Source organism: Montipora foliosa, chromosome 12 (assembly GCF_036669935.1).
Source record: "Montipora foliosa isolate CH-2021 chromosome 12, ASM3666993v2, whole genome shotgun sequence".
Taxonomy (NCBI): domain Eukaryota; kingdom Metazoa; phylum Cnidaria; class Anthozoa; order Scleractinia; family Acroporidae; genus Montipora; species Montipora foliosa.
Window position 1 is genome coordinate 11,202,406 of NC_090880.1, and position 25,000 is coordinate 11,227,405.

Consider the following 25,000-nt stretch of genomic DNA (forward strand, 5'->3'; position numbering starts at 1 on the left):
ATTATTTCAAAGCCAAGAGGCATAGTAGATTGAACTGGACTGGTGCATCAAAGATATTGATGATGTCATTTCCTGCATTTTAGTCTCTTTATGTGAAAATATTATTCCATCTTTGTCCCTCCATGTAACATCCTCTTAAAATTGGAAATATGTTTTCTTTATTTTCAAAGGTTTCTTTTTGACAACTTTCATGAAGTTTTGGGAAGACATTTCACAAGGAAACATAGCTCGTCTTCAAAGCCCCATTATTTCCTCTGCTACTTGCCTTGAGTTTTATTATGTTATGAGTGGAACCAGAGTTGGAGATCTGGTTGTTTACGTGAAGACAGGCAATGAGAGCTTGGTCTGGCAGTTGTTTGGTGATCAAGGAAGGGAATGGAAAAAAGCAGTAATACCACTTAAAAGTGAATACAAAAACTTTAATGTGAGTATCTTAAATGAGTTTGTCTAATGGACAGTAATGAATGTACATGTACATGTATACCAGCTTTGCTGTTAACCCATTGTTTCCTGGGAGTGAGACTAAATAACAGATTTTACTCCAGACGGTTTTACTTGTCAACTGGGTGCATCCTAATAGGGCACCTGTCGTGAGTAGTCAATCTGTGATTTATGAGTTTATAATTCACATGATAAGGGAAATGTGATTTAGAAATCACACAGTAACAAAGCTTGCAAAATTATAAATCACAAAGTTAGGTAAATCTTGTGATTTACATGATGTATTGCAAGGTTACAAAGTGTTAACAGTATTTTTTGTTTCAGTGTTTCTATGTGTTGAGTGTTGTATCATCAAGGAAGCAAAGTAAAACTTGACTTCTTGTGTTAAATTTGTGAAGCAGTAATATTGGTTGAGGTGGTCTTTAATTGTGAGAATTAAAATTCTTTTAATTTAAGACCAGTAATATTTAAGTTAAAACTTAAATATTACTGATTGTTAAGGTTCCAAAAGAGCTTTTGTGAAATGCCAGGAGAGAGAGAGGAAAACATTTTGGAGGGGATTTTCTTGAGAATGTAGTGGGCTGGATCCTCCAGAGTGTGAAGAGAAACCAGTTCTTTGTTCTCTGTATGCCTCTTACAGATTACAAATTCAGCATTAAGAGCACTACGTATGGACTTTGCTGCTTCTTTACATAATTGCACTTTGGATGAGAATGAAATCATTGTCTCATATGATGTTTTGTCCTTTTTCATAAAAGTACTTGTTGATGAGACCTTGTTGAGCTCGGTTTGAAACTTATTTTCCGCCACCTCCTCAACAACTAAGAATGCTGTATTAAAGTGACTATATTTTAGCTATTCCGTTTTTGCTCTTAATGGAAGGTTATACCTTCTCTGATATCAAAAAAATGTTTAAGGGGAGAAACAATGAAGAAACCTTTTTCTTAAAGCTGAAGTTTCGCTTTGTGAATCATGGCGAAAAAGATACGTGAGAGAAAAGGTGGTAGATATTGCATGGCTGGAAGCCCAGTAGAAATTTAATGAGTTGTAAAAATGGGCAGTTCACAAAAGACATGAGCATGCACGTATTCCCTTTAAAGCCAGTGAGGCAAGAAAAATGGACCAAATTTTGAGGGTCATGGTAAATATGTATTTCTGAAGTTGGTAAATTGGTTGCCAACCAGTTTACCTTTGCATAGTGGCCATGCACTTTTTTTTTTCACTTACAAACATTACATTCGAATCAGATGCATCTTGTAGTTGCTGCTTCTTATTTATGGCATGAATTGCTGAGATAATCGTAAAATTTCAACTCAAAACATCATGAGACTTGTGGCTTTGACTACGTCATCACTCCTCGGTTAGCACCCAGACACCCCAAATAAAAGTTGACAATTTTGAGAGGGAAGTGCTCATCTTTAAGGGGCTGTCTAACTGCTTTATTCTCATTGCTGTTAAAAAAAAATTGGAATCTACACACAATAAAGCATAAAGCATCAAAAGCAAATCATTTCATAGGCACTTCAAGTTTATAGGCAGACAGACAGATGTGGCAAAGGCAACCCACTACCTGGTATCTATGTCCAGTCTGTGCCAACATTTCTATGGCAAAACTTGAAGGAGTGCAGGCTGCCCCTGCACTCCCTCTTTTTAAAATTGTTATGTGGACAATTGTTTCTCGAAACAGCCAAAGAATGACCATGACCAGTTCCTGGACCACTTACCTGTACATGTATACCATACTAACAAGTTCACTGTTTACAAAAATCCAGAAAATTAACTATACACAGGACTTGAGCAGTACCAATAACAAAAAAAATTATAATTGTAATGTATTATAAAACAGATGTACTTTATTCCACTTTATCCCTGAGAACGAGATCATTCACATTTTGATGTATTTCATTGAAACATGCCAGCTTGGCTTGGAACAAGAATCGGCAAAATACGGCAACCAGGAAAGCACAAACTTCAAACAAGATTTCCAACAAATTACCTACACATGCCTTAAACAAACTTCTAAAAATACAAGCTATTGATATTTCTCCTTAATTTTACAAGAATTCATTTCGATTACGTGTTTGTAACATATTAAAGGGACTGTGTCACGATAATGCGCATGTGCTGACTTGATTGACACCGGAGTTTCTACCAGCCAATAGAAATGGACTTGAAAATGTCGCGACCGAGGACATCTGCAAAGCGCGTATTATATAACTACCGGGAAATCGCGTTGAATTTCGAGTGTTTACGCAGGTAAAAAAATTGAGGCGTGTTTGCAACCATTTGTTTGACTACAATGGCTACTAATATTGCAGTGGATCAAGAGGAAAACGTACGTGAAATCAGTGTCATTGTTTCACAAGTAGATAGTCTATAGTCGATCATGTTTACGATTCGAGTATTCGTGTCGTCGTCAATGTTGAATTATTTATACGTTCCACTTGCATAGCCACAAGTGTCCTGCAGTTGCTCTAGTACCTGCATGACAAGAACTGGAAAGAAACGCCAAGGATGTCCTTGCAGAACCGATGGAAAGTTTTGCACTGCGTCTTGTAAGTGTGGATCTACGAGAAAGCCATGCAAAAACAAAGTAAGTTGTGTTCGCTTTCACGGAATGGCAATCGAACTGCTTGTTTGATTTTAGGATGAAAGTACATGTTCCCTTTCACGGATTGGCAATCGAACTGCTTGTTTGATTTTAGGATGAAAGTACAAGCCAGCAAACAGCGCTGCAAACAGCCGACGCAACTCGGCAAAACCAATTGAGTGAAGAAGAGGAAGCAAAATTGGAAAATCAACGTGTTGCGGTAAGGATTTATGATAAACATTCAGAAGAACTAGAAGAAGTTGAACACCACCACATCGCTTTTCCTTGAAAGAGCAACTAAATGTTTGAGCTTTTGCACTTCGTCTGTTGTGTAAGAGTTTAGACATTCAGGCAACGAGGAAATAAGTTATATAATCAAGTATTCGTCCTCGGTGGATTCTGTTCACTCATTCACTTATTACCTCAATATAACTGGTTTAGTTTGATGTAATATTCTTGTTGGTGATTGTATACTCTCCTTGAATATTACAATACTGAGCCCAGCTTTTCAGTAAATGGTAAATATAGGAAAAAAACTTCAATATGAATTCCCTTTTACAACAAAGGAAGCCGATGCAAGTGGAAAATACATTGTACTTTTACGTATTTGACTCCTGATCCTATTACATAGTCAGCTCACCATTTAAATTACTCTTCCTTCAAGTACTTTCACCAATTTGCAATGACCATCATCACTGAAATAGTTTCTTTTCTTAGGAGTTTATTGACACCCTTGATGAGCAAACGGTAAAGGCGTTGGCCATAAAGGCATTGCAGAGAGGTGTAGGAAGTATGGAATATGTAGATTCCCTCTTACTAATGGAACCAGAAGATAAAAATGCTTCTGACCAAGAAGATGAAGATGAACAGGGCAATGCATCGTCTGTGCGAGTGCCCCAACCAAGTGGTCAATTCGTTGACCAAGAACCAGTTCCTGACTGGTGCAAGTGTGGATGCTGTCGCACAATGCCTCAGGACATTGAAAATAAATGTTGTGCGCGACGTAACTGTACTTCTCAAACAAGGCGCTTCCGCAAATTATGTTTGGATGCTGAGTATCTGCAGCTCTGTGCAAAGAATACTGCAGACATCCGCAATGATAGACAAGACAGCAGTAGTCGTACTTTTCGCAAAGCTGCCTATAGAAACTACATTTTAGATACTCATGGTCACCTTGGGAAAAGAAAGAGGAAAGTTGTTCCCTCTTGCTGTGTTCTTTGTATCAGAAGACACTATCCATCTGCAACGGGTGTATACATGGGTTTCAGAGCTCAATGAAAGGGTGGTGGTAAGATCAAAGATACGTTGTGAATGATCCCAAGTGAAATGGTACTAGTTTTCTTTCCTCAAAAGTCCCAATGTTTTTTAGGGATATATCAGGAATCGTGGGTAAAGTACTGTAATAGTTTCTTGAGGGATCATACATGACATACTTTGTCATATATTTAGGCTTTCACTTCAACTAGCATGGCACAACAAGCATTGAAGTCAGATCTATGAGGGGGTAACAACTACTGAAATTGTTTTTTGGTCACTCAGGCACGGAAACAGTCATGTTGAGTTTGATGTGGAATGTGTGACCAGGAATCAATCAATATCAGTGCCTGTTTGTTGGGGTAAAGCATAGTTATAGAGGGGAATGGTTATGGAACCCGACAAATTATTTCTTTGTTGTTGGTTTTTGTTCTCTTTTTTGGCCTTGACGGTGCACAAAACACAATAGTTGTTTACTCCGTACTGAGGAAATAACCAATAGAAATGTGTAATTCATGCATAGTATATGACACTTTCCAACTTAAATCTTGGCATCTGTTTGCTCCTTTGATAGTTGCCAAGCTTCCAAACACGTCCCCTCTATAACTATTGGTAAAGTGTACGAGTATAACCCTAATATTGCATTGACGATGAGGGACATACTTCACATAACTTGCCTCTAATCTTTGCTTTGAAACTCCAACAATATTATGGAGTCATGGTGTTCTTTTGCTACCAAGTTCCAAACAACATTTGAATTCTTAATTTGTTATCTCAGTACTCACAAGATTGCCACATTCATGTGGCATTGGTGTGTTTCCACTTAAGTGTCCAAAAGTACTACTAATAATCTTGAAAATGGCTTAAACTCCTTATTGCAAAGAAGAGGAACCAAGAAAAAAACACAGACAAGCTTTATCACATCAAATTTATTTACGTTTCCCATGGAAATTCCCAAATTCGCATGATTTTCGCAGCACAGGCAGGTGTTCCAACAAGTCCTGCCAAAATTATAGTTATTTTCCTCAGTTTTGGTTAAAGCCTCAGCAATAGTTTAATGAATCTAGGATTTCCCATGGGTCTTTCATTCCATGACACTCTTCAAAATTTTGTTTTGTCCATGTAGTCATCTTTTGTCATGTGCACAGACTTTACTGGTTTATTTAAATATCATTGTTGAGTTATTTATTGCTGTAATACTTTACAATATTTATCAGTAATTTTATAACTAGATAAGAGAAAAATTTAACAAAGTGACCGCATTGTCGGCAAAGACCCTGATCATGGAAATGAGATCATCAATTTTTCTCTTATAGAGAGAAATAACATGAAATAAAACGTTAAAGTTGACTCACAAGCTCCAGTTGCAGGGGAACAAGGGCTAACTCCAGTATTTAAAAACTTGAAGTTGTGGAAATGCACCCTTGACTTTCTTTGAATTATCTGTTTTGTCATTTCGTGCATTGCCTGTACTCCAAGTGACATGGATACAAGCCAATTTGCACATAAAAATTCATAGTAACTGTAAAATTGAGAAACCATCTGATATGAATTCCCATTTAGTGCTTGAGAGCAATGTAAAGTAGGTGGTGTCAATTTGGAAATGAGAAAATGGAAGTAACTGCATATACCCACAAGGTTACATGAATAATGGAACAGTCAAGTGATAGTTAGAAGTAGCAGGCAATGAAGGGGACAAAACAGAAAATTCCTTTCATTTGTGTAGATAAACCAAGTTTTTTAATAAACTTCTCGTTCGAAAGGTGGATAGCTTTATCTCCCAGGTTCAAGTTGTTCAAAGGCCGGATAACTGTCTCTGGTGGAGAAGTCGCTATCCATCAATTTCAATATCTGCAAACATTTCAGTATTTTTTGCCTTCATACCTGCACACTTTAAGCATATCCAGTAAAAAGTTGTGTAAAAATCTTGGCCAATGTTTAATGTGAATATTACCGGTATATTTTATACTTTTCATAGTGAAATACATGTATCCAATGGATAAAGTTATCTGGCCTTTGAATAACTGGGGCCAGGTAAATAACTATTCAATGACATATTGCTTTAAAAGATGGTTGACAAAACTGTGGCATGGTTGAACACAGCACAATCAGGTCACATCTATGAGCTGCTTGTCTGAGAAAACCGGCTCTTTCGTCTTGCAAGGAGCTCATGAGGTGGAAGGGGCTCACACTCTGCAATTGTGGGTGCAATAAGTCTGGGATCATCTGGCTCCATAGGAACTTCCCGTGTCACTGCATCATCATCATCACTTCGCAGTTTAAAGATTTTGGCCACCAGAATCCACATGTATCCATAATCTTTTGCCACCTTCAGTTTTCTCACATCCCATGATTTCGTCCTCTGATTGTATTTCCTGGTGATGATGGTCTCTGCATCCTCACTTGTTGCGAAGGGAAGATCGTTATGGTAATTCCAATCGATGGCAGTTAACTTCCTTCTTGCTCTGTAAACTGTTTTCCTACAAAAAGATCATGACCCATTTAAGACTGATATTTAGCATGAATAGAGCACTGCACAACTCTAAAAGTACAATCAAAGTACCAAACCAAGTCAAGGAGAGGTGAAATATTAAACTGTGATTGACTACAGAGGTTAACAAGAAGGTTCTCCTTTGCAAGCCCATGGCTGCCTTTTTGACTCTCATAAATAATTATTCACATAAATTACTTTGTTATAATTATAAATAATTATTCCTTTATTTAGCAACTTTTCGAGGCCACAATGGCTGGAAACCAACATATCATTGCTTACAAGTTTTACTGCAACTTTACGCACAAAAAATTTCGTGATGATTCATGATGGAAATACTGCGTGTTCACTGTTCTTACTAGGGGGACAGGATTATGGAGGGTATCACTTGTCAAAATCAGGTCAAAAGCACAATAGTCTGGAATACCCAGAAAAAACCATTCCAGTCGGAAGGACACAAATACCACTTGGGATCCTAAGCGGTAATGACCCTCACCTGTCAAAATTTTCATGATGGCATGCCAAGAAGTGTCATAAAAACAATTACTCACGTGAAGGAAACTTTTTTGGACGTGTACATCAGGGCCATGCTGTTGGCACACTCTAAAGGACCAGTATGCCTTCAGTGATAAAAAGAAACAAATAATTATTTTTCAGGAGGAAGTTGTATCTCTAACAGTGGTTATTATTTAGTCAACGCATTTAACCCTCTTGCATGGGCTGAGATCCCAGTAGACAGGGTACTTATATTAAACTACATATAGCTTGCAGTTTACAATACCAGGACAACAGACCATTTAACAGATTTTTGAGTGCCTACGAGGCTGAAAGTTACCTTGTATTGATACAAACCTCACTGCTTTTATCATGTTAATTGTATTGTAATTCTAATTAGTCTACTTGTACGTTAGCATTATAAAAGCACAAAGGTTTGTATCAAAGCAGGGTCACCAGCAGCCCCTCTTCCATTCTTAGGCCAGGTAACTTAGCTAGATGTACAACTGTAAAATGTACCATTAATAACACAATACTTCCTTCAATAGTTGAAGAACATGAAGATTCTATATTATTGTACTTTTGTAGAAAAGGTTTCAGATGGACATAACCAGTGTTCATACAGTCTGACTTCAGATAAAGTTATAATGCAGGTCAAGCTTTCACCTCATAGTAGATACTATCCACCGCTGAATCTTCAGAAAAGCAGGTGAGAACAGAATGCCACATGTATTCCATGTAAACACTTAGACCCCACCCAAAAAGTGAGAGTCAATGAAACACTTGAGCCCTCACCAAAGGAGTGCAAGAGTTGAATGGCTCGCTCTCGCTTGGATAGCTATAAACTGTCATTCACATAAAACTACTCTCATAAACTCCCAAGAGTTCACAGAATTTTAACCTGCGGAAAGGAGAGTTCTCAAGAGTTCAGTTGTCATGAGCTAAGATTTGGTATCTTTCGCAGCTCCTCTACTTTTCTTCTTAACTGAAACTCTTGCCCACTGTTGACCCAACTCTCCATCAACCTCATTGACTCTCACGTGCTCTCAAAGACATTTAACTATTGTCAACTTTCATGAACTTGCACTCTGTTTGGTGAATGCTTTGTACAGTGTCTGGTTTCAGGGGGTAAGAAATGGCTGACAAAATGCGCAGAAAATATGTCACATTGAGTAAGTTGTTATACAAGACAGTACTTATAACAAAATTATCTCATAGAGTAATATACAATTTGGCCTCATTTTCACCTGAATTTAATATAGAACTTGAAACTCTCCAGTAAAGCAGGGTCAAGAATGATTTGCTGAAGAGCTTCAAAATCCTTTGCCCTCCTGTCAAACCACGGAAGAGAACGGTCTTCTGGCAAATCTCCATGATCACAATTTCCTCCAGGCCAGTCATGATCATTGCATACGTGGTGCAGTAAGCCAATCCATTTGTCCTATACAGTATTAAAAAGACACTGGTTAATATATGTACACAAGTAGTTGCTACTGTAACAGCAAGTCAAGTGTTGCGAGGTACTTGTGATGCCTGCGAGCTTGTAGTGTTTCTATACCTGGGATTGGTTGCTTGAAGCATAATCATCCCCAACCCTAACCAAGTCTCGTTAACACTAAATAATGACCTATCATGCCTGCATTCTCAAACGACAGAGAGGATGAACGTCTAATTTGGATTACTTCATTCAAAAATACATGTACCTTCATTTTACTCAGAGCCTCATCGTCGCTGTTGGTCTCTTTTGCAGCTGTTTCACAGCAGTACCAGAAGTGGTTGATAATGTGATCTGACCACTGACTTATTTTCTGCAGATCCTTTGAACTGCCAGTCTAATAAAATAAAACATTGTACCACTCATGTAATAATAATTTCAGTAATAATTATTACATTATGCTGCAGGTAGAATTTTATTTTGGGATAATTATTTCAAATTCATTTTATTTGTGGTGTGGAGATGATCAATCTCGTCCACTGGCTCCCCAGGTTTTGGAAAGAAAATGGACTCAAGAGCTTTTGTTACAGTACATGTAGCTGCCAGCAAGCATGTCAAATAAACAGTTCCACACAAAGGCAAAGGCATAGTACCCAGCAGCCACCTAAACATGGTTATGATTAAGATAATGGAAGGCAGGTGTCTTATGGTGGAAGAAACTATTGCTTATTCCGCTTGGTGGTTAGCGATTCAAATTAGCACTGCTGCTTGCCATGGTTTGGCACAACAACTCTGTACATGTACTGCTCATACATTGCAGATAAAGTGTGACAAGCTCCTAATTTTCCTGGGTCCTTCCTATTATGCAATCCACAGAAAACTTCCTAGTTTTTGTCCACTGAGTAATGCAAAATACAGTCTTTACTGCACTAATGTATTTTTTATGGTTATATACTTGAACCATTTACTTGTCTCCTGACCATGAGTTTTGTCAGTTTTGTATAACGTTTGACCAGGAGTACATATCGTGATGTCACTGTTTCACGTAAAGTCTTCGGAGGACAGCTACATGTAGGTCCTTCACTGGTTTGGGTCCATGTACATGTATAACATCCAATTTTCTTCCTCTTCTCATTTACAAATTTTCTTTTCTTTCGCTACTTGCACTGCTTCATAACTTCTATAATATTCTCAGAATACAATATATTACAAAAATCAATTTTAACACAAACCATTGGAAAAAATTTGCTAAAAAGTACCAGTTACATTATGTTCATGTACCTGGACATTTGTTTGTAGGGTATAATTTACTTTAATAGTTCTTATGCTTCAGTACCATGTTATTTTACCTTGTTAATGCACTTTCTAATGCTCTTGGCCTTATGCCATACATCCAGAGAATGAAAAATATCTTGAAACAGGCTTCCTGAGTCGCAAAAAATGATAAAGATGAAAAAACTAAATTATGCATGCACACAATTGGTCAGAGTGATGCAGCAAAAAAAAAATGTTAGCACTGCATACAGTATTGTAATGAAATAATCTTATTTCTTGTTTGCATGCCTCAGAAAAAGATGCAAAGTGATTCTACTGTATTAACCAAGGCCATGCAACATATTGTTGTACTACAAAATGTAATACATGCTTGCATCTCTGCAACCCAGTTCACAACAATGTTGCACATTTTGTAGCTCCATTGTGTGGCATGTGACTATAACTGGATCAAATATAAATTTGTTTTACAAACTCACCCATCATCTTCTTTATACTGGCTGAAGCATCTGTCACAACTTCAACCACTTTCAAAACATGCTTGATCCTCTGCAAAATGATTTCAAGGGCTTTTTTCTCCATGTTGACTGACTTCAGCTCGACCTCTCTCTTGTCAAGTACCTCTAAATCAATTATGTAGCCAGTAGTCATTTCCATCAGAAAATAACAAAGATTCTTGGCTGTAAACCCTGGAGAATCACACTGACCATCACCCATGACCACCACATTTTGGCCTTGCAACTCCTGGTTGATTATTGTCTGTTGCCAAGTCCACCATTCATTAATTGCAGGAATACAGTAAAGCCTTTGAGCACGACAAAATGTTGACCTCGACACAAACGACCAACCCAGAAACTTAGCCAACCTTTCCACCTGTGAGAAGTTATTTCCAGAAAGGAGAATAGCAGCACATGCCTGCAGATTATTGGCAAGGACACCATTCACCTTGTGTGAACTCCAAAATTTGCCCTCATGACCTGCTTGACATTTCCACTTTATCAGCACACTGGTGCCACATATAGTATGGGAAACTGTGGTTGCTAACAGACATTGTGGATGACGACACTTCTCTGCAAATAGTTGCAAAAGGAGATCAAGGGAGCACATCACCTTTGTTCCTACCACAAGAGTAATTTCTTTTTTGAGTTGGGCCTGCTCTTCCAGACGATTGAATTTACTTGCACGCAATGCATTTTTTACATAAGGAACTGGTTGAAGAGGTGCCACATGTTCAATATTGGTTATCTCTGAGGATGAGGACAAGTCTGATGCGTCAGTCTGAGTAGATACTGAAGCAGTTGGTTCACCCTGCTTACTCTGTGTTTCAACCAAGGAGCCCAACTCAATCATCTCATCCCCAGACTCTTCCTCCCTAAAGAAAATTGATATAAATGTATCAACATTGATAAGATGCATTAAATGTAGAATATGTTAAGATGTGTCAGCAGTAGTTTTCTAAAGGGCATCACTTCTCAGACCTGTAATACATGTCATCTCCACTGTCAGTTGAACTTTCACTCATATCCTGATCCTCATCTAGATCTCTCAGCCCACTGAGATAATTTAAAGTACTGTAGAAAAGGACAAAAAAAAGAAATAAAATATGATAAAAAAAAAATTATGTTCTTTGTGGACGAATGCATTCGAAATTGCAGTTATACCATGACCCGAAGCCTTTTACAAGACACAGACAAAAACTGATCTTTCATAATTATTATGAATTTGTAAAAAAAACAAATTGTTGGCAAAAACCTTACAATGATGCATCAGAACTATCATCACTGGCACTGTCACTGTCACTGTCAAGGTCAGAATCATGATCACTTTCCAAAATGGACACCTCTCCATTCTCCACAACAAAGCTTGAATCTCCTACTGTAGTAATTACACTCCCAGTAATATCCACTTCATCATCAACACTGAAACAATAACCATATCAACAAGACTGAAGATAGATGGATTAACATAGTGTAATTTACTTAAATAAACAGAAAAATACCTACAGTAAGTTCTGTACCAAAAAAAATGGTTATGAAGAGCACTCACTCAAGCCATGTACATGTGGGCTGGTGAGATTTCCCCCCCCCCCCCCCCCACCAATAAAAAACTTGCTGTGCTGTCCCCGCTCATTGTGCTAACTTGTCATAACAGGAGGAAATAATGATCAACAAAGGAAATCGGGAAAGCTAGTATCAAATTATCATTATCATTACATCAGGTTTATTTGCATGTTGTTAGATAGACATATAACAATACCTAGTGTCCTGTAAAACAACTGGGCTCTGAAGAACGGGTACGTTGCCAGCTTTAGAAGGAGTTGACGTCAGCCCAGGGTGAAAGGGTTCTAAAAGTACAATGTATATCAAACAGCAAGAAAGAGTTTCTCATGATAGCATAAAAGTCATTGTACCTTACAATAAATAGAACAACAACAAAAAATCCAAACTTCGGCCCTTCCTTTTGACCGGACAAAAATTCTCATTTACCGTGGGCTTCAACAGCTAAATCCAGACGCTTCCTGCCACGTTTCACAGCAGAAGCCAATTGCTCCTTGTGCGTACCTACAGCCATCATTCCATGCAAACTGACGAATAAAAAACACGACAAGCGAAATCATAGTACGTTCACTGAATGGACGACAAAGGATTAAAGTGCTAAAGGGAAACCAATAATCAGCGTAAATACTAACCCCATTCTTCGTCTCATCTCCAAGGATAATAGATGTTGTGCGAAGGCCGTATCAGTGGAATACACGCACATACACTTTATTTTTTTCCAGCTCTGATAGACATCTTTCGCTATATAAAGCTTTTGATGTGCCTCCTCCCATCTCCTATTCCTTTTTCTCTTCTTTTCTTTGGATGCAAGGCGGCTACGAGGTGTGAGAACCTTTCGACCCGAGCCGCTTCGTAATCCTCCTTTCGTGGACATGAATTTTATCTGGACAGAGCCCAAAAACCAACACAATATGCCGTGAAAATCCTTCGCATATGACCAAACTGAAGGTCGGAAATTTTTTAACAACTTTGGCACGTCTCACTCTGTCGATTAAACAGGATTTCTGTCATCGATACTGGCTTTGAAAAAAGAACCGTCGGGTCAAAAATCAAAGAGTCGCACATGCGCAATAGCGTGATACAGGCCCTTTAAGGGCAAAATTTTCTTGTCACTGTCTAGGCACATCGATAAAACAGTTAGGCAAACGTAGTAAAGAAACACTTGTTCGCTCGCATTTTAGGGCAAAACAAACAAACAAATCAGCTATTCCTTTATGTCCAAAAGGAGTACAAATTCGAGTTTCATTCCTGAACAAAGGAAAAATGACTAAACCTCTTAAAGTTTTTAAAAATACTCATCCACCTGAAATAATGCATTCATAAAAATAACAAACGGTTTATCGTCCGAGAAAAGAATTTGTGGAGTAACGTCTTCCATGAAGTTTGAGCTATTACTGGTGTACTGTTTTGTTTTTCCCGTTCTCTCTCTCTCTTCTTTCGTTTCTGCTCTTTTGTCATAGGTTGTCCTGGCATCATACAATCTTATCAGATTCCAAATTAAAAATCTTCTTATGATATGCCAAAATTGTAATACAGAGCAAAAAGCAGCTCAAAACAAATTTGAAAAAATAAACACTCAGCTTTATTTATAACCGTCTGATGCTTGACTTTAAGAATTGCGTAGCCACCAGTGTGGTTCTGACCACAGCTATATATGTCAAACCTGGATTGAAACCGGCGAAAAATGCAGGAAAAAATATTTTGCAGACCATATACCTCCTGAACATGAAAAACGTCGACTGTTGAGAGCTTTAGTTGATGTACATGTAGTATGGCCGTGCAGCTGCTTGGAGCCACAGATAGGGTGCAAAAAAAATGAAATTGTTTAGGTGTCCTGAGCCTGCGATCCAATGGAAAACCAGTACCTGGTCAGCGGTCAACTTAAAAAAAGAAAGAAAAAAAGATGCTGACCTGGATGAGCTCTAAACTTGAGCCTATGATATGGTCAGGTAATGCTGGTTAGCAGATACCTTATTTTGACAGGTGTCAATTGACCATAATATGGATGTATGATATCAAAGATGTATGCTGTAAACTAGCTGGAGTATATGGCTACAAGTACTCTAAACCGGAGCATGTGATACCGGTCACATTGGGGGCATACATAGAGGGGTGGATGTACGGACGGTCAATGACTTCATAGCTAAAACCAATGGGTTGCCATATTTTCTTAACTATGGTGCTCGATGTGCGCACGCTTCGCTGAAAACATTCTACAATGTTTAATCATCTGAAGTACTTTCATTTACTGAATTTACAGATTATTTTTGAGGGCATTGCTGGTACAGGATATTACGGCAGTGATATAGCTATTGATGACATATCTGTCTTGAATGCTGTCAACTGTACATTCTCTCCCCCAGAGGCTAGGCCAGTACCAGTAGTCACACCTAATAGAAGTAAGTCCAGGAAGTATTGATGAGTTGTGTGCATCATCACATTTGCAATTAATGCTCTGTACCAAAATAATGAGGGCTGAAGCCATAGTAGTTGGCCAAATACTTGATCCTAAATAATGATGTGCAGATTATTGAAAGAATGATCTTCCCAATTTACACAAGGCATTTAAAAGAATCCTGAAATAATTTATTCTAATCAGTAGTCCATATTTAAGGAAATTTATGCCACATGCACATGTGGAGGAGGGAGCAGGGCTGGTGTAGTGGGGAAAGCACTTGCCTCCCACCAATGTGGTCCGGGTTCAACTTCAGACTTGTGTCCATATGTGGGGAAGGTAAATTTTGCTGACCCCCTAGTCCATGGACTATCCCAATGGACTACCCTAAAAATACTATTTTGAATTAGTACTGTTAGGCTATATGTAAGCAGCGTCACAAATAGTGCTTACTTAAGTCTAAACACCCATTTTAAACAGCGTCGGTGAACAGTATTAATTGTGTATTAAATTGTATATTAATTGTGTATTAAAAGTGTAAGCACCCATTTTTTAACGTTTTCCAATTGTGGGAGGTGTGGTGGCCTCATGGTTAGTGCATTTGACTTCGGATCTAATGGTCTGGGGTCGGGTCCTGGCCGGGGACATTGTGTTGTGTTCTTGGGCATGACACTTAACTCTCGCGGTGCCTCTCTCCACCCAGTTGCATAAATGGGTACCTGCAAAAATGCCGGGGGTAACCCTGTGATGGACTGGCATCCCATCTAGGGGGGAGTAGAAATACGCCTAGTCGCTTCATGCTACAGAAACCGGAATAAGCTCCAGCCTAATGAGCCACTTGGCTCGTAAGCAAACTTAAGCAGACTGTTGGTCTATATGTAAGCAGTGTCACAAATAGTGCTTACTTAAGTCTAAACACCCATTTTAAACAGTGTTGATCAATAGTATTAATTTTAAGTGAAGCACCCATTTTTTAACGTTCTCCAATTGTAACAATTATATAAGGGAGAAAGGTTTGTGGATTAAATTAAACTGACGATAGCATGAGTAGTGATGAAACATGTCTAGTAATTTTTGTTTTTCCGTAAGCAACGTGTTTAACACTGTACACTCACATGTTATGTGGGAGGCACGGTGGCCTCATAGTTAAAGTCCTCGACCACGGATCGAGTGGTCCTGGCTGGGGACATTGTGTTGTGTTGTTTTGGGCAAGACACTTTACTCTCATGGTGCCTCTCTCCACCCAGGTGTATAAATGGGTACTGGCAAAATGCTTACTGTCTGTATTAAAAGGTTTCAAATTATCCGTGTTTTGATGTTTCCGGTGCTGCTTTAATAATTTTTTTCATTTTCTTTGCTTTCTTCTGTAGAAAAATTCATTGCCTATCTAGTGAATTCCACGGTAAATTTTACGTTAAAAACAGATATTTTTCGAGTGAAATTTACTTTGGAATTCACCAGTTTGGCAATGAATTTTTGGTGAACCACACGAGTTTTAAAAGAAAACAAGCACACCCTTAGCGAGTGAATGGAAAAGGAAAAAAGCCATTTCAGAGTCAACTGTCAATACCAGGCGAATAGGAATCACGCTAAAATTAGAAACCTTAAAAAAACTTTGTCAGTTCAAGGTCAAAAAAAGAGTTTTACTGATGTACTTTATTCCACTTTGTCTCTGAAAACAAGATCATTCGCATTTTGATGTACCGGTACTTCATTGAAACATGCCAGGTTGGCTTGGTACAAGAATCGTCAAAATACGTCAATGCAACCAAGAAAGGACGAACTTCAAACAAGATCCGCTCAAACACTAAATTACCTTTAGGTGCTTTCAACAAACTTCTGAAAACACAAGCTAGTGAAATTTTCCCCTACTTTTACGAGAACTTATTGCGATTACGTGTTAAAAATATAAGGGCAAAATTCTTTGTCACTGTCAAGGCACATTGAAAACCAGTTTGGCAAATGGATTAAAAAAGCACTTGTTCACTTGCATTTTAAAGCAAAACAAACAAACAATTCAAGTTTATCTTTGAGGCCAAAATAGTATAGATAATTGTTATTTAATTCCAGTTGACAATAAAAATTCGAGTTTCATTCCTGAACAAAGGAAAAACTGATTAAACCACTTTTTACAAATACGCATCCACTTTAAACAACGCATCCGTAAAAATAACAAACGATTTAGTGCCCAAGGAAAGAATTTGTTGAGTAACTTCTTCCACCAAGTATGAGCTATTACTGGTATTCTGTTTTGTCGTTGTCGTTCTCATTCGCTCTCCTTACATTTCCATTCTAGTCATAGGTCCTCCAGGCATCATGTAACCTCATCAGAGCTTCTAAAGATATACCAAAAATTGCAATACAGAGAAAAAAGCAGCTCTAAGCAAATTAAGTTTATATCCCTCCGATGCTTGACTTGAACTAGACCCTCCGTGAGGGTACACTGGGTTGCCTGTGGTACGAGCAGCGCTCCAGGCAATTTTTTTCAAGTTGGGGAGTCATTAAGACCATTTAAGGGGTCACCCAGAAGTCATACCAGCAGAGGCCCTTTGGCTCACAGGTCCTCACACGTTCGTCCAACAAAACAGATTCTTTTCTGAGGTTAAAACCTGGCTACCGGCCTATTAATTAATCATTTGTCAGAAAGAAGAAATTCCCGTCCTCTTTAAAAAGAATTGACACGCATTGCTTACGTGTGGTAGTGAAGTAACACAGCGATTAATTCCATAATGTCAACTGAGGAGTGTGTTGTCTTCCAGGAGATTCAAGTTGTCCTTGCGTAATATGTAGCTCTAACAGTGCACGATATTGTTTTGGTATTGTCTATCATTGTACATAGTGCCATATTAGAAGTCTTGGGTAAATAGCCTGAGAAGACATGTGGTTACTAGCAAAGTACTGAACCCAGAAAGATTGAAGAAAATAAATGGGAAGTGAAAAACATTGTTGACAACTGTCAACATGTCAGCAGACGTGTTGACAGTTGTCTTTGCGTAATATGTAGGTCTAACAGTACACGATATTGTTTAGGTATTGTATATCATTGTAGCGCCATGGTAGAAGTCTTGGATAAATAGCCTCTTGAGAAGACATGTGGTTACTAGCAAAGTACTGAACCCAGAGAGATTGAAGAAAATAAAAGGGAATCGAGAAACATTGGCTTCTGGGCTGACATGTTGATCATGCAACTTCTTTCCATCACAAGTGTAAGCGTGCACTAACAGCATCTGACGGCTTTGTAACAAAAGTTGAAAGCTGAAGTTAAGCCCTGTCTGGCGGGGTTACTCTATCAAATGAAAACCAAGGAAGATACAGATTTTGTTAGCTTGCTTTATGCAAAACAAATATTGATGTAAAAGTAAATAAATATGGATACACAGTTTTTAAGAAGAGCAGAAGTTTCGGGACTGTCGATCGAGAATAAAATATTTTGCCATCGGTAACAAAATTTACGACATGAAAACAACATTAATTTTGAACCACGAATATAAAAAGTTACCATCAGCGAAAAACATTTTGGGATATTTTAGTTGTTTTGTTGTAATTGTACTTTTGGCTGCACCGAGTAAATCGCACATCGAATTCAGCGGGCGCAGTGATGCAGTGATCAAGTTACCGCAGCATGTTTACTCGCGAAACAGTGAAGCATCTGTGTCAAATGATGCTAAGATACCGAGTTTTTGTTAGTTTTCTTTTTCTTTCAATTGTTATAAATTTTGACAAGAAATGTGCGAATTCAACACAAAGATCACAATCGCCCAACTCTCAGAGGTTGACCATTGTTTCTGGAAAATCAAAAATTTACTCTCCAAGACAAGGCTATTTATCACCAGGTAATTCCATCGTTTTGGCAATAGCAGCTACTTTATTATTCATCAGCGTCACAATCTTTTGCCGATTTTGGGGGTCATTTTGTTGAAACTCAAGCACGCTTCCAACAGACCTGTTTAGTTTCGTGACTTATGCGTTACCACAAAAATTCTCCCCGTATCACATTTCAACACATGTATGCAAATTTACTAAGCTCGAAAATTACACAACATGATAAATTTACAAAAGCTGGAAATTTCACGGAAATATTTTCCAGCGAAACATTTATTGAAACAAGCAACATATTTGTTATAAGAGGCAAGAAACCCTTCCTATTTCAGTTGCGTGCGTGCAACAGAAACACACAATCACAATGCATATGCAATTAAATAAATTTCTGACAGTTCACATCAAACCCTTTTCGAAAGAACCTTGACCGTAAATAATAAAGCACAGAAGAGACAACAAGGTTTCATTCAAATAATTTTTCACTGTCACATTTCCAATTTTTTTTAACCTTTGCAGAGTTGAGTACAAAATGAATGTTACTTCCAGACAAACAGGCCAACTTTAAATAGATGCGACTTCAGTAAACACTGTGAGACACACGACAGAGATCACAGATCTACTTGTGGTGTTCATTCCTTCTCTGTCTTTGTTGAACCCGTAAGTTACCAGAGAAATTTCCATTTGGTTTCAGTGTTGTACGTAACACCACCTTGGTGAAATATTAGAAGTACAGCTCATTTTGATTTCGGCTCGATGGGCAAAAGATTCACACTGTCGAAGTCCATTAATCGTCGCTTTTAAGATTCCAGATCTTTATGTTTCACCGCCTGTCTTGACGTTCCATTCTTGAGCTCCATATGGGTATATTTTCTTTAGAGATGAACTAAAACGCCATTCGCGTTACAATGACTTTCGACGCCATTACAGGTTAATTGTGCACAGCAAGCTGCGCATTACCCCAGCCCCCTCAAACCTAACAAAATACGCACAGAAGACTCTATGCACAAAGACACCACTTAGCAGGGGAGTGACAGGCAAAACTTTTCCCGAAGCGGAAAAAAATAACAAAAAACCCACGAAATGAAACCGAGATTCCGACTGGGTTTGGCAACCCAGTAATAACTGCGTAGTGGCCAGTGTAGACCACAGCTATCATGATATGTCAAACTGGATTGAAACCAGCGAAAAATGCAGAAAGAAAACATTTTCCAAACCGTTTTCCACCTGACCACAAAAAGCGTTGACTGTGTAACTATAGTTGACGGCTGTGTAGCTGCGGTGAGCCACAGAAAGTGTGTGAGAAATGAGGTCTCGATTTTGTTTAGGTGAGTAAACCTGAGTTGAGCCTCCAATCCAATTGAAAACCAGTACCTGGTCAGTGGTCCACTTTTAAAAAAGCTGCCCTCGGTGAGCTGTATGCTGGAGCCTGCAATATGGTCACATGGTACTGATCAGCAGATACCTTGTTTTGACAGGTGTCAATTGATTAAAACATGGATGTCCAATATCAAAGATGTATGCGGTAAACTAGCATGATACTGGTGACATTGGCATACATGGAGGGGTGGTCGCACGTACGTACGGACGGTCGATGACGTCATGGCTATAAAACTAAAATTTCTTGCATCGATGGGTTACCATATTTTCTGGCGCTCAGCGCGCACAGAGCTCCGCTATAACCGTCATTGTAACCAAATTTTCAATAATCAATTCAGTTCTTTCGATAGTACTTATTCCAAATAGTAATTAAGAGTTAGTCCATTTTAGGGTAGTCCATCGGGGTAGTCCATGGACTAGCGGGTCAGCAAAATGTACCAACCCCCATATGTGGTTAAGTTTGTTGTTGGTTCTTTACAACTGCTCTGAGAGGCTTTTCTCTGGGTTCTACGGTATTCCCCTCTCCTTGATCAAAAACCAACAGTTTTAAATTCCAATTTGATCAGATGCAGAACCTCCCTGAAAACCACTTTCGAGTGAGTGGAGCTTCCTGGGTAAATATCATTATGTTTTTTCATGAATGATGCCTAACAGCTATAAGGTGTACTCATATTTATAATTAATTGAATATTGAACAAAAAGGGGCTGAATCTATAACAGCTTTACACCATAAGTGACATTTTAGGGGGTTTTTCAGTCAAAAGAGCATGAAGTTTTGTGTGTGGCATAGAATAATGAATCCCTTGACTCCTAGGAGTGATGGTGAATAGCTTTTACTCTGTCTAACCCCAGACGATTTTACTTGTCAGTTGGGGGGGGGGGGGGGAACGGGGGTTAAATCTTCTTCTCACTACTTTGGCTTCAGCCATTTGATGAGGGCCAGTCTGGTGCTCGTCAAGTTGCCTGGTTGATGCCCAAAATAGGAGCAGGTCAGTTAACAACCTGATACATCCACTCAAAATCTATGTCCCGTTTAAAGTTAATTACATCATCCTGTACATTTTCCCTCTGATTTATACAGACTCAATAAGGTTTGTTGATTGAAAAGACATGTAATCTTCAAAGCGTTTATTTTGGCTGTGCGTAACAAGAGTATTAAAACTACAAGGAGTTAAACAAAAAATTGTGCAATTTTTGTAGGGGTTTTCCACTGAAAACTATTTGGATGTTGGTTACACTATAGGCCACACCCCCAGTTTGTGCTTAATTTATTCAGGAAAAAAGTGTGGTTTGTACATTTGGAAATACAGTATTTCACTTTTCTGGATTTAGTGATTATAATAATAGCGGTATTTACCCTTTGACGTATCTCACTATGGCTAGTAACTGGAGCTAATCTGTGCGATTAAAAAACTTAAAGGAAATCACTGCAACCCATTGTATTTATCCATTCCATGTAGCTGTTCGATTGGTTTCAATGCCAGGATCGTCAGTGAAGTCAGGTGGTCGCGTGGAAGTGTTTTATAACTCAAGAACAGGAGGCAGATGGGGTACAATATGCAGTGGTTACAGAAAACCCTTTGATATAAATGCAGCCACTGTAGTCTGCAAAGAACTTGGTTATGAGGGAGCTGAAATGGTTGTACGTTGCTGTAACGTGTTTGAGAAAGGAACTGGCCGCATATGGATGGACAACGTGGAATGTCATGGAACAGAGCCATCTATTACCATGTGTTCACACAGTGGCTGGGGAAACACATACTGCTCCCATAACCAGGATGTTGCAGTTGTTTGCAGAACTAAGGAAACTGACAGAAGTGGTAAGATCTTCTGCTATTCACAGTAGCTTAACATTTTTTCGCAAAGTCCTACATGGCATTTAACAATGACATTGTATTCCACCAAACGTTCCTGACCAGGCAGTCTTGCGAACTTCATAACACTGGGGAAAATGCAGTGTCTTGTACTTGTAACCTGCATGTTACATGTAGGTGCTACTAGAACATTCACCAGCTTTTTATTAATAGCTGTAATGATGATGATAACAATAGCAATGGCAACAGCAATAATCACAATGCCAAGCACAAGCATAAGTCATATTCAGGAAGACTATATATATTGAATCCAGTCAAAGAACCTCAATCATGCAATTTACAAGTGGTGGTAGATTTTCCAATAGAAAGGACTGATCAAGTTAAGTATTGAGGACCTTACAAACATGACTGCTTTTTCTTCTTTACAGAGTTTGCAGTCAGGCTTGGTGGTCACACAGGAGTAAGTTATGAAGGACGTGTTGAGTTGAATATTGGTGGCTTATGGGGAACTATAACAGATCGTGGATGGGATATTTATGATGCTACTGTAGTCTGTAAACAGCTACAGTTTGGTGGTGCTGTTGGAGCTTACACTGGAAGTGCTTTTGGAAAGGGCGATGGTCTTATTTGGATGTCTGATTTTGAATGCAAAGGAAATGAAGACTCACTTGCTAAGTGCAATCACTCAAATACTAAGGTGCAGCGCACTTGGGATCACTATAGTGATGCAAGTGTGGAATGCTTTGGTGAGTCCCTGTATCCAGTATGTGGCATCAATATTATCATCGTCTTAGTCAATCTCATCATACTCTTTTTGGCTCAGTTGGGACACCATAATTTTGTTATCACAAATTTACTAAATTTGTTTTTAGCTCAATTTGTTGTTGCGACTTGTTTCTTCTCTAAGGACGGTCATTATTGATGAGATAACCAATTGGCTCCTGAGCTAGAGAGAGACTAATAATTATGTTGTATTATTATATGGCTCTGTCTCACGAGGACTTAATTGTTTCAAGTGGGGGGTCATAACACCATTTGAGGGGTCACCTTTTGGCTCACATGTTGTCATGTTGATTATCTCCCAGGGGCCAATCCGGAAATTCCAGAAAGAGTGGGCCAAAGAAATTGCGTCTTAGGGTGTGTTCGATTGACCGTATTCCGGAATAGGAATACATGGAATAGAAGTTAGAAATCCTTCGTTTTTACGGAGATTCACGTTAAAATTGTTAAGCACTTGCTAAATTGCTATTTTAAACATATCTTTATCATCCTTTTTGCTTCAAAACGCCAGACATACCATTTTAAATTATTACTCCAGGTATTCTTATTCCGGAATAGGGTCAATTGAACGCGCCCTAAAAGTACTTTTCTACCGATATTTACCTCCATTTATTAATCACCTTGTGTTGTCAATTTTGCGGGTGTCCGCTTTCTAACAGAGGGGACAAGTTCTCCAACCCACTTTACATTAAGGGTACAGGTTACTTTTTGAAAGTTCAAGCTAGTTTCGAGGTCCTTCGGTAATTTGGCCAAATCTACGTTTTCAGCATTCACAACTAACGATGGATTTAAATTTTCAATTAACCGTCTTGCTCAATCTTTGTCTTCCGGCCACAAAAACTCACGCAACCAGCAAGAAGCACATGGTGTTTAAGTGCGCCCACGATCCCATGAAGCCGCTGAAACAATATGGCGCCTATTAAACGCGGTGATTGAAGTCTCGAAGTACATTTTGTGCTATTAATTAACCGTGTGTGAAACCGATTTTCTTGTGGTATTTAGACACAATTTTAGTGGGAAAAGAAAGGTGAGTTGCGTTCTAGCTGCCAGTTCCGAATGATTTTATCATGCTAAAGATACAAATACAGAAGTTGTCTACTGTTTATCCTGGGTTATCAGACAAAACGTGATTGGCCAGCTGGCGACCAGTTGTGAAAATCTAGTCGCCAGCACTCAATTTTTAGTTGCATTGGCGACCAGTTAGTCAAGTCCTGATGTCATGCCTTGCACTTGCACTGAGCAAAAGTTTATTCCACACACTAATAGCCTGCGAGCAGGCCCTCCGAGGGACTGGGGTTGGGGGTAGAATGAGAGCCTGCCCGCAAGGCTTTGTATTCTGAATGTCGCGTCCAAATTTTGGACGCAAAATACTGATTGGCTGAAATGAAATTACCTCGTGACGTCACCAGTGACAAGCTCCGACAATAAGAAAGCCTCTTCGCTTCGCAGAGATGAGGTGGTCAGAAATGCGTCTGAGAAAATTGTAGAATGTTGCAATTTACCATAACTTTACATAATTAAAGGTCGGGCGATGCGATGCAATGGCTTCTCTACTGGAAGGAAGGAAGTTCTATCTCTGTTATCCACAGGATTCGGAAAAAGGCTTATTTCCCAACTGTTTTTCGTAGCGGCCAAAATACAACGAGGGCGACTTCATGTCACCGTGGTAGTTTCCTGTCCTCGACAAAGCATTATCGCTGATCACATTTGGACAAAAATGGGCCTTTCGGCTGCCTCTGTTGCTGATTTAACGATAGAGAACGATAGAGGAACTCTACACGATTTTAGCAAGTATTTGGTTAAGCCGAAAAGGCGACTCCACAAATGATTGCTCGATCTCCTCGTAACTCCGCAAATACTCAATAAACCTTTGAAATAAATTGGTGTAGGTATTAGAATATTGTAATGTATGTAATGTCTTGATTCATTAAAATAAATTAAAAAAGATAACCCCGCTTCGCTTTACCGAAATTTGGCAGCAGTTGTGGTCGACGATTCTCACACAGAGGAGATGCGGTCAGGGAAAACGAATTTCTCTATTACGATTCCCGTCGTTTGAAGTTTGTGTGCTTAATTTTTCCCTAACAAACGAAACATTTTTTCCGCGGAAGGGACTTCGACGAATTACCGTAATGAATATTCAGCTACGCTTTACAGCATCAGCAATAGTTGTTATAGGCTTTTCTGGCGAAGTCTTCCTTCCTTTACAGTTTTTTTTTGAGTTTCTGCCTCGAGCAAATTGAAATACACAACGGGTGGCTTTCTGTTTTCTGTTCTTTTTTCAATGTTTACTTCGGGTGCGCGCTGATTGGCTAATTTTTGACAGCTCTCTCAGCGTGACATCAGGAGGCGGCATTCAAAATTCAAAGGGATGCGTGCAGGCTCTCCTTCTCTCCCACCGAGGAGAGAGAGCCTGCTCGCAGGCTAACACACTAAGGAAGGACTGTACATGTTGTTTCCGCTTCATAATTACTGCTTTGCCAAACTCAGTCAGAATCTGCGTTTCATTTTTTTGTTTTTTTTGAAATATTTTTTACCCTGTCGGGAAAAGTCTTTCCTGTCACTCCCCTACTAAGTGGTGGCTTTGTGCATAGAGTCTTATGCGCTTATTTTGATGGGTTTCAAATTTGTTATCTCATTTTCACCGCGTCCCGATTCCCGCGAAATTTTTCTTTTTTCAAATATTAACAAAAATATTATTTCTCGTCAAGCGTTGCATCTTTTATGTTCAAATAACCGCTAAAAATAAAGATTTTTTAACGATCTATGGGTAGATATTT

General features: G+C 38.9%; 3 protein-coding genes across 3 annotated transcripts in view; 2 read left to right on the forward strand and 1 right to left on the reverse strand.

Moving 5' to 3' along the window:
- Window positions 1-25,000, forward strand: part of LOC137980348 (deleted in malignant brain tumors 1 protein-like) — a 62,924-nt gene that overhangs the window by 19,513 nt on the left and 18,411 nt on the right. The window contains exons 5-8 of the mRNA XM_068827762.1: window positions 171-424; window positions 14,296-14,434; window positions 21,087-21,446; window positions 21,869-22,186. Of these exons, the coding sequence (XP_068683863.1) occupies window positions 171-424; window positions 14,296-14,434; window positions 21,087-21,446; window positions 21,869-22,186 (1,071 nt within the window). The remainder of the gene's footprint in view (window positions 1-170; window positions 425-14,295; window positions 14,435-21,086; window positions 21,447-21,868; window positions 22,187-25,000) is intronic.
- Window positions 2,877-5,799, forward strand: LOC137979857 (uncharacterized). The gene is made up of 3 exons (XM_068827179.1): window positions 2,877-3,034; window positions 3,147-3,251; window positions 3,749-5,799. The coding sequence occupies exons 1-3, from the start codon at window positions 2,927-2,929 to the stop codon at window positions 4,307-4,309; spliced, it is 774 nt and encodes a 257-aa protein (XP_068683280.1). The 5' UTR covers window positions 2,877-2,926; the 3' UTR covers window positions 4,310-5,799.
- LOC137979844 (uncharacterized) lies at window positions 6,405-10,635 on the reverse strand. Its single transcript, XM_068827170.1, has 6 exons — window positions 10,454-10,635; window positions 10,056-10,128; window positions 8,975-9,103; window positions 8,519-8,712; window positions 7,328-7,396; window positions 6,405-6,765 (listed from the first exon to the last, which is right to left on the reverse strand). Exons 1-6 carry the CDS (start codon window positions 10,633-10,635, stop codon window positions 6,405-6,407), a joined length of 1,008 nt encoding a protein of 335 aa, XP_068683271.1.